General features: G+C 36.4%; 1 protein-coding gene across 1 annotated transcript in view; it reads right to left on the bottom strand.

The window, feature by feature from the left end:
- Positions 1-6,456: 6,456 nt before the first annotated feature.
- Positions 6,457-10,496, bottom strand: part of KIF27 (kinesin family member 27) — a 33,870-nt gene continuing 29,830 nt past the window's right edge. The window contains 2 exon segments of the mRNA XM_018923000.3: positions 6,457-8,396; positions 8,821-9,019. Of these exon segments, the coding sequence (XP_018778545.2) occupies positions 8,251-8,396; positions 8,821-9,019 (345 nt within the window). The 3' untranslated portion in view covers positions 6,457-8,250.

Raw genomic sequence — 10,496 nt, 5'->3', positions numbered from 1 at the left:
TCTAGACATGTTCCTGTGTCACCTGCCCTAGCTGACCCTGCAGAAGGCTTGGCCTGGACGATGATCTCCAGAGGTCTGTGCAGGTCTCCAGTTCCCCAACGAGGGTCTGGGAGTGCAGGTACTGGCCTGGTTACTGTGGTTTGATGGAGCTCCAGTCCATAAAACGAGGTATTTACAGAGGCCTGTGGTGAGATGCAGGGGTTTGGTGTTGGAAGATGCAAGGAAACTAACTTGGTATAGTTTGTGTGTGAACTTACATCAATGAAATAATTCAGTACCTGTTGCTTTTAAGTTACTTGGCCCCAGCTGAAGAGTAATAAATACTAGACCTTTACTACTTCAAAGGTATTGCTACAGTAGCATTCCATAGCAGGAAATCACATCTTCCTCAAACTTGGACCAAAAAAACATCAAGCACAACTTAAAATTGCATTACCAAATTAGGTATTGTCCCAAAATATTCTTGCCTCTCAGGAAATTCAAGATGTCTTTTCCTGTTTTGGTGTAAAGTATGTATGTGGCTGAATTGTAGAATCAAATGTCCTTTTTTGCTTGGATAAGAGCAAAAAAGGACATTTGATGTCCTTTTACTTTCTAAAAAAAAGTGTAATACAGCATGGTAGGCTAAAAATGCTTAACATTTTTACTTAAAGAATTGAAGACCTGCTAAGAGACCTTAAAATAGGAATACCATAGATTGGCTGAAGGGAATTCCAGGTTTTGTCTGATCTAGAGCTTTTGTTCATTGCAGATAAGAATGATTTCAGGCATATTCAAATATTAAACCTTTCTTTAGTCACACATGTTCCTTTTGCCCATTGGTTGTGATGCTACAAGGCATCGACTTCTGCTGCAGCAGAACACTTGGTCGGGTGCCTGTGCCACATTATCTTGTTGACTGGCAGAGTGAGGGACATCACACAGTAGAATCCTGCACTGCAATCAAGAAGGGATTTCAAGCAGAAATTAGATCAAAGAGCAAGGCAATATTCCTCATCTCAGGCTCTTCACAGTTTATGGATATATCTCATGCTGACTGTATCATTGCATGAATAGACTTTGTACAACAGTAGCTCAACTTCTACCTGGTTATAGCTAGCAGAAGTTTACAAGTTAGAGGAATTTGAGTTATTTACTGAAGTATATTTGTTGTAAGTGGCAAGGATACTAAAAATTTATAGCAAAGAAGTTGGAAGTTATTCAAAGTTCTTAACTAAGCAAGGAGGGAACTTTAATAAAGCATGTTTTTATCTTGTTAATTTTTTGTGCAGATAACAGGAATATGGGATCTCATTTGCCAGAACTGAAAGGGTCCAGATGGAAAATACCCTAAACCAGAACAACATGCATATGGGTTCTCATCAGATAGCTGAGAGCAAAGCCTATAAACAGCGCATGGAAAATTAAAAAGATACAGCAAAGAATTTTGAGTTCTTAATCCTCTTAGCCTGACAGATTTTTAAAAACACTTATTTCTTTCCTCTTGCTTTTCCTTTTATTTCCCACTTTCTTCTACCTGTGCTTTTATTTCCCCTTTCTAAAACCACCTGTGCAACTTTTCTTCATTAGTTGCTGATATCAAAGAACAGAATTCAGCATGTTTATTAGACCAGCTTAATTTTTATGCCACTTCATTTTGCTCACCTACGGTTACTGGTGTTTACTGCAGAAGTTCAGCTAAATTCCCAACTTTGACTAGGCAGCATCAATTTGGTATTTTTTTCCTAGTTGATATAACCAATGCACAGCCATCTAAATTGGCTACAAACAACTGAAAATGGACATGCAGTGACCAAACAGTATTTTGAATCAAAGTGAAAGTAGTGGCTCACATCGAGTTGAATCAAATTAAGAATTTTAGCAAAAGGTTTTGAACCAGTTTGGCTGAATTCTGTTTAATGTTTTACCTGATATTAGTGAAACAATCTTGACTTTACATGATGCCTCAGGTGGTCTAATGACAGTAAAACTTACATAAAATATCTCCAAAGTTCTGCTGTAAATGACTCATAACATTCCTTGTATTTCTGAATATTCAAACCAAAACATAATACAAACACCTGTGATTTATTTTTAATGTAAAAAATATAGACTTCTACTTTCATATGGCATTAAAGAGATATTCTATATATATTTTTTTTTCCATTCCTGATTTGCCAGAACAAAGGTTAGGGCTTTTGATTTAGACTCAGTTAAAGGAGTCAAATTAAAAAAGCTTCATGCTGAAGCGTAACTGGGTAGACAGCAAGTATCTCCCCAGTTAATGCCTACCCAATTACATTTTAGGGGGCTTTAGACCCAGTTATGCTTTACAGGGGCCTCACTGTGCAGATTCTCTGCATTTAGTACAGCAAATTTCAAGCACCACATGCCCTTGTTAGGTCTCAACCAGAAGGCAGCATCCTTGTCAGGTCTTCAATAATTCTAATAAATGAAATTATCTTGTCTCACTTTCAGTGGGATTTGTTTTTTGGTGATTGCTTTTCTAGTTCTTACAAAGAATCACCCATTCAAAAGTCAGAAAAAAGAATAATCCTTTTCATTATCCCAATCCATTAGCAGATGTTTTCCCTAAATTGTGCCCTAACCTGAGTTATTTTTGTTAGTTTGATTCATAAAAATAATATTTAAAGTTTTGTAGTTGTCTTTAGTCATATCCATCCCAGGAAGTTTTTCTCAAGTTCCTTTCTACATGTACACTGTGCTTTTGTCTTTCCAACATGCCGCTTTCCAACAAGTCTCCCTAGACTCTGTTATGTGGAATTTTTTGTTTCATTGGGAAAGTGATTTATTAAAATTATGGATATTGATCTAGTACCAATATCCAACTGTGACGGACAAAGACTCTAACAGTTTAAAGTTAGAAAGTGTATGTTTACTGTGATGCTGGGCAGCCTGCAGGATGGCTCCCAAATACACACTGCAATTTACAGGTGATTACAGAGTCCTTTATCTATACAAGTATTGAATACCCAAAATACAAATGCATATTCATAACTTTGGCACATCCCATTCCCCGCTTTGTATGGTAATGAGTCCAAAGCTATTAAGCATGTGCAGTTTTTCCTTGAAATGGGTCGGTGGTCCTTTTCATGGGGAGGGGTCCCAAAATGAGGAAGTAAATGGAGTCTTCCTCATTCCGACCTTTCTACCTTTTCAATGCAAATACAACAAATGAACCCTTGGTAGAACTCCCATTCCCTGTCTTCAATTGGTCTCAGAACAGAGGAGGCCTACAATTGTCTTATGTTACTAAAAGCTATTTATCAGTTTCTATATTCTTCATTAGAAATCCAGCTAACCAAACATTATGTTGATAAGCAATCAATTATTAGTTAACTACTAACTCTTAACTTCATCAAGGCCTACTCTTTATTTTGATTAACTCTAATGAAGCTTATCTCTAACTAAAATCTTATCTTCTCTAAAATCTCTAAATTCCTTAAAGTTTATGTCTCAAAATTTCCTCTCATTTCAGAACTTTAACTGAATATTTAAAGGTAGCAATGGATCTATACAGTCTAAACTCAGTGTTCAGTAAATGAGACCCTTTTGCTCTTCATCTGAATTCTGGCTTTCTCACCTCAGCCTCAGTTATGAGAATTTGATTTTTTTTTTTTAATTAACCTTTTTGAAAAAGAAAGAAAGGTTTTGTTGTGTTGCGACACAATTTACAGCTTATTTCAAAGTAACTAGAACAGATACAAATAGTGTTGAACATTTGTACAGGAAATCAAAATAATAACAAAGCTGTCAATTGCCAGTTTATATATAGTCACATTCTAAAGTGACTCATTGTGAGAAAATAATATTGAAACAATTGCTGAATTTTCCAAAGAAAGCATAAGAGGGGTATCCTTCCTGAAACAAACTTCAACAGCTACAAAAAAGGGCTTTGTCTTTGTGAATATTCAGTTATTACAAATGTAAAAGAAACTAGATATGAGAAAATATTTTTTTTCCCAAGAGACATAGAAAGAATTTAAGAGTAAGAACAGCTTAGAAGAGAAAAAATCAGCTGATTGAAGAATTTCTGTGTTATTAAGTCTAATTCTATACTGGACAGGCTAATACAGCAAGTGGTGAATGGAGAAAGGAGTTGTGTTGAATAAGAATGGTATTCAGCATTACCCAAGTGTGTGTTTCTTTAACACTTAAAAACTGTTTTTTGTAGATGGTATCAATAGGCACTTCTAGAATTCAATTTTGGTTTCATTTAAATAGAACTCCTATTAATCAGTAAGCATAATACAAACTAATTTTTATGTCAAACTTAATAGCACAAGAAACAACACAAGTTAGTTCTGCAGTGGGGGATGACAGGGCAGGGGTGGGTGAAACTATAAATTAATGTCCTGAAAGAAAAGAACATCAAACTAAATCTGTCAAATAGGGCTAGGTGAACAAATTAAAACTTAAGGGAAGACAAATTTATAGAATAGCAGGTAATTGGTCTTTTGGATTTTGACTTCTATTTTATAATATAGAATAATCAAATGAGTCTCTATAAAAATAATTTAGCAATTTAGTGGTACCTTGAAACAGACTAATTAGTTTTTGTGAAAAGATAAATATCCCAGATTTCCTAATTCAAAATTTGTTACAAACATGTTGGAAAAGAAGTCACATCTCCAAGTTACAGGCACCACTGATTTGATTAAAGTGTTGTTCTTGTAATCCTTGGTAAGTATTTTCTGTAGCTCAGGAGATAAAGAAAACACATACCACCTCTCCAGATGAAGGGGTTTAGTTTGAATCAGACTGAAATAAAACAGATTACTTCATTCCACCCTGTAGCATTCTATCTGTCAGGATATAATTATGCACACTTTATCCTCCGTGGTTACAGGGTGCACAGTTCTGAACAGTGGCATCAGTGCCATCAAATATGAAGATACCATATTTGAACATTATTTTCAAAGAGTTGGCCAGAAAACAAACAAACAACAAACAAACAAACAAAGATAGGACAAACAAATTGGTGAGTCTACAATAAGACTTTCAGCATTAATATGAAATCTGAAAAAATATGGACTGTTAGTTACACTGTCTCATTTCTTTGAAAAGTCTTATTTCACTGTTAGCATCTTCATGAAACTAGTTTTCAGAAGTCAGTAATAAGTTGTCACAGCATTACAGATTCATGATACCTTTATTAATGAAGAATTTTGTCCTACTTTCCTCTCCTGCTGCCCACCAATATGAAGAGCTTTCTTCACACATACTTTGCTTTGGAAATGGCTTAGTGCTACAGTGTGTGGGAAAAAAAGTCTTTAACTTTAGACTTACAGGTATTTTGCTTTGTCTACTCTTTGGTCTCTTCTCTGGTTCTTTCCCTCTAACTTCTGTGTTCCCTGCTTTTTTCCCAGGTAACTGACAGAGGTTTTGTAATCTGCCAGCTCTGTAATCTCAGCCGGCTCCTATTCATAGTTTAACATTCTGTAATGTTCAACTTCAGCAACTATCACTAAGTAAGATCCCAGGATTTAGTACCATATTCAGTGCTGCACAAACAAGTCTGTGTTTTTATAGCCATATTTCATTCAGTGACAGTTAACATGGGACAAAGTAAATGTTTGAGCTTTGCGTTTGTAGTACCAGTGGAATTGTTTATTACTAGGCTGGCTCTGGAGAATGGTACTTTCCTTAACAGGCAGGGAAGAACATTTTCTGTGGTAGTTGCACATGTTGGCATCTGCAGTGTCCAGCTGAAAGTCATGTAGCTATAAACAAGACACAGACCATAAAATTTTAGAATCACAGAATGCTTTGGGTCAGAAGGGACCTTTCAACATCTAAGTCTGTTATGTACTTCTGTTATGTACTGTCTTGGCAGTCCGACTGGCAGTCCAAGGGCAGGGACATCTTTCACTAGGTCAAGGTACTCAAAGTCCTGTTCAACCTGACCTTGAACACTTCCCTGAATGGGGCATCCAAAATGTATTGTTATCCAAAACCTATTTACAACCTATTTGTTTTCTTAAATTCTATTCAGATTTTCTTGCATTTAAGAGCTAGATATTGTTGGGAATATTTCTGTACATTAAGTCCTATACCAAAGTAGTTTTAAAAAAAAAATCAGTATTTTCTCAGGTTTAAGAGAAGTTCCTTCAAAGCCGCAGTATAACAAGAATAATGACCTGTATTTTGCTGTATTTTTTCCTATGACATATAACTGAAATTGGAAATCTTATTCACCACCAGGGAGAAAAGATTTGTTTGTTAATAATTACACAGTTCTGCTATTCACCACAGTGGCTAAGGAAAATTGACTTCTCTCCCTGTTTTCAGTCCATGTTACCATTTTCTATTTTTTGCTTTAGATACTGTTTTAGATAGTATCTAAAGGAAAACCCAGAAAACTTCCATGAGGAATTGGCACTGTAACAAAATCCAGTAAAGCAGTATAGAATTACTTTAAATTATTTTATTACTATTTATATTCATTGCTTAAAGTACACTGAGCAGACTGACAGAATGGGAATTTTCTGATACTTCAAAAAGTACTTGTAGTTAGTAAAGACATGAACTTTGTTAACAGCTCTTTTCACTTGAATTCATCAGAAGTAACTTCTGCTTCCTCTTGACTGGATAACAACACCAATACTGTTATCTAAAATTAAATAATCAGCAGATAAATAACTAAAAGTTACAACTTCTCTGAGTGCCTGACATAGGTAGGCAACATGGTTTTACAGCATCAGCAGCTTACAGCGTGAACATGGTAAAAAGTTATCAGCACCTCACCTTTTGCCCTTTTTATTAAAAAATTCACCATCCTCAGAAACATGGGAGTACTTGCCATTGCTCTCATCTGAGAAGGTGCTGTTAATACAAGGCTCACCATTCTAACTTGTCATGTATTCTAGTAAGCAGTCTAAACCCAACCGAACCGTGACAAATATGAAATTATTAATATATTGAAAAATAGCAACTATACTAGTACAACACAAAAAAGACATTCAACAAATTTGACTGGAATATAAAAACAGGGATTTTATCATCTCTAAAGCCCAGTAACAAATTATGATTTTATTGCATTGTATAACAATAACAACATGTTTCATAATGTACTAAAAAGAAAAATAACTAAATGCAGAGTACGTCTTATAAAACTTGCCAATATATGCATTGGAAAAAGCTGGAAATTTACAGGGGTCTTCTCCCTTCTTTCCACCACTACAATTTGCCAAGGATAAGTGCCCACATAGATACATATCCTAAACTACATGCTTCTGTGTATACTAGACACAGAATAGTATTTCCCATGCTCATTTATTATCCAGTCTCTAGAATCTTCATGTTCACAGTTTGATAGTGTGCCTTATAGTAATGAATGTGCAGGCTCATTATTTTGCCTAGAAGGAAAGGGCTGAGCCCTAATTCACTCTGGGAGCAGAGGTGTGTGATCAGCGTCTCTCTGTAGGAAGGCATGGCACTGAGTGGAAAGAAACAGAAGCATCCATTGGGAGGAAGAACCCATCTTGCTGAGCCTTAAAAAGAAACACCAACAGGCCAAGAAGGCTGTATTGGATGTGTGAGGTATTGTGCTGGCACAAGAGGTATGAGACAACAGAAACAGTCATGAAACTGAACCTTCTTTTCTCCTCCACATGAATAGCTCTGTTGTACATCTGGATTCTGGCAAGAAGGACATGAAACAATTAAAAACTTACACTAACAGTTGGTTGTTGTGTTTGGTTTATTCAGTTGGTTGGAGTTTTTTATGTCAAAGCACAGAGTCACAATAGAGACCACTTCTTTTTGCCCTTCAAGTGTGTAAATGCTCTTTCAGCTTTAGTAAGTAAGTAGCTAAGATAAGTTAGCAACTGGAAGTGTGGCACATTTCATTCACAATCTCCCAGAAACTTTTAAGAAATCAAATGCATGGCATAAAACAAAGCTGTTAGCAACAATAGATTTCGGATGCTTTCAGAGAGCAAAATTCCTTTGCCTTAACCTTAACAGTGTGAGACTGTAGATGCTGAAATTGTTAAAATCCAGAGAAAACAGAACAAGAATTTAAACCATTGGCACACCTCTGCTACAGCTACAGCTATAAACAAATGTCTCTCACTTGAAACGCAAGTAGAGGTAGAATACATACCTGAAGAACAGTTAATACAGTAAAAATACGATGTTTTACAGCTATCGGATGTAGTTCTGTGTGTTCACCACTCTTCAAATGGTCTACTGACAATTGCATAAACATTATCAGATAATATGTTTACATTTACTGGATGACAATAATTATTCAGATGACTCTCCAAGAAGGCCCTTCAATTTCTTCTTCAGCTGTCTGCTGGTTTTCTTATAGAAAAATAAATCTTTTTCCAGTTGCTGAATTTTTACTTCATACTCTTTCAGGGTTTCTGCAATACCTTCACGATTTTGTTCTAGGAGAAATAAAATCAGTTTAAGAACCAAGTATCTGTGTCAAAAATCAGGATGCCCAACTAGGCAGAGTATCTTGACGGCATTTTGCTTGCAATGTACATGTTTTAACTAACATAAGATCAAAAAGGCTGTGCAAATCCCACCTTTTAGTTGTAATAGTATTTAGAAGATCAAGATCAATAGAACTGGTATCTTACGACTTTTCAATATCTGTAAATTCAATATGAAAATACAACAATTCTGATACCATTTTAAAAAATTCTGTTTTGCATTCATATGGACACCATGTGTCTGTTCCTTACATAGCGATAGAATTAGTGACAGCCAAAATATATCTCTAAACCTTATTTGTTTTTTCTGTGTTTCTCTGTTAATGACCAAAGAAAATACTTGGTGTATAATCCCCACCCAAGAAAACAATACCTTTGAAATTATTCAATATGAACTGTATTTTTTTCTCATGTTCTTGGCGCTGGTGAGTCAGCTGCCTGTCACACTGCAACTTGATGTGTTCAAGTGCAGATTCTAATTCACGCATCATGTTGTTCTGGTGTATGGACTTCATTTCCTGTTCTTCAATCTGCACTTGTAATTTTCGTTCAGACTCACGCAGGCCAACAATCTTAGAAAGAAACACATTTTATTTTATGAAGTGGTTTTAAGAAAATGTTTTACCCTTCAGCCTAATAGATTAAAACATACAAAAGCACTGGATCTCTACAAGTAATTAAGCTTATAGGCTTGCCACTGCTACAGGTTGACTCTTCAGAACTAAAATGCATACATTTTGATCACATGGACTAGTGGATTTTTTAATACCCTAAGCAAAATTTAAACTGAAAGAACATTGCTTTCCAGACTTCCAACTTTCATGCCACAGACAATTTTTTTACAAAATTACCAAAGGTATTCAAAGTCACAAAGATCCCATGTCATAATGCATTTATTTATGTTTCCAGATGTCAGTATGATTCCTAAGCACGTAGCTGCACACACTGCAAAGTATCAGCTTATACTGGTGTTTTGGTTTGATTCTGTCTAAAAGCCGGACACTCACGAAAAACTGTTCACTCATTTTCCCCTGCTATAGTTTTGCAGTGGAGAGGGAAAGAAAAACTAAAGGGCTCATGAGTTAAGATCCAGGAAGAAACACTCTAAGGGCAAAATAGGCTCAAATTTAAATGGTATAATGAAAAATTTATTAACAGAATTAAAAGAGGATAATGAGAAATAAAGTTTTAAAACACTCTTTTTCTCCCCCTTCAGGCCCCCTTCTTTTCCACTGACAGCACAGGGAAACAGGGTGTGAAAGTTTTGCTCCATTTTTTTCACTTGAAGTCTTTCTTCAGTTCACTTAGGGAGAGGATTTTCTTTTACTATGCTGTGGGGTCCTTCCCACAGGAGACAATTCTCTGTGAACTTTTCCAGTGTGGTTCTAATTTTCACGAGTAGCAGTCCCACCTGACCTGCTGTAACATGAAACCCTCCCACGGTTAATGCAGTCTTCCCAAAACTGCATAGCGTGGGTCATTTTAGTTCATAGGGTGTAGTCTTTTAAGGATAAGCTGTTCTAGTTTGAAAGCAAGGGCTCGCTTTATCTTCTCTGTTCAAGTTTCCAACTAAATTACAGCTTTTCAGCATCTACTTACTCCAGCAGGAGCACCTTTTCTTATGGGCTGTGAGTGGATCTCTGCATCCCCCTATGCACTTCATGGAATTACAGGGAAAGTTTGTTGTGTTATAGTCTTCACTGCAGCTTGTAGAAGAATGTCAACTCTCATGTTTGGAGCACCTCCTCTTCCTGGAGGAGGTTTTTCACTGACCTTAGTGTCACCATATTGTTCTCCTCATGTGTCTTCACCGTTTTTCTGACTCCAAACAAAATTGTTGTCTGCAGGTTTGCTTGTTCTCAAGTTCTATCCATTGAAAAGTTCTTACAGGGTTTTGCAGTGCTAAAAGTCTGATCTCCTCTGGGCTCTGTATTGGGGAAATGCTCACTGTGCCCCTCACTGTTGGCCACATGGGCAACGCCAGTCACCACACACCGTTCAGCGCCTCTCTTGATGCAGGGCGCCTGCAAGGAGATGCCACTACCGCTG

Source organism: Serinus canaria, chromosome Z, assembly GCF_022539315.1.
Source record: "Serinus canaria isolate serCan28SL12 chromosome Z, serCan2020, whole genome shotgun sequence".
In the NCBI taxonomy this organism is placed as follows: Eukaryota; Metazoa; Chordata; class Aves; order Passeriformes; family Fringillidae; genus Serinus; species Serinus canaria.
This window is presented reverse-complemented; position numbering and strand designations above follow the sequence as displayed.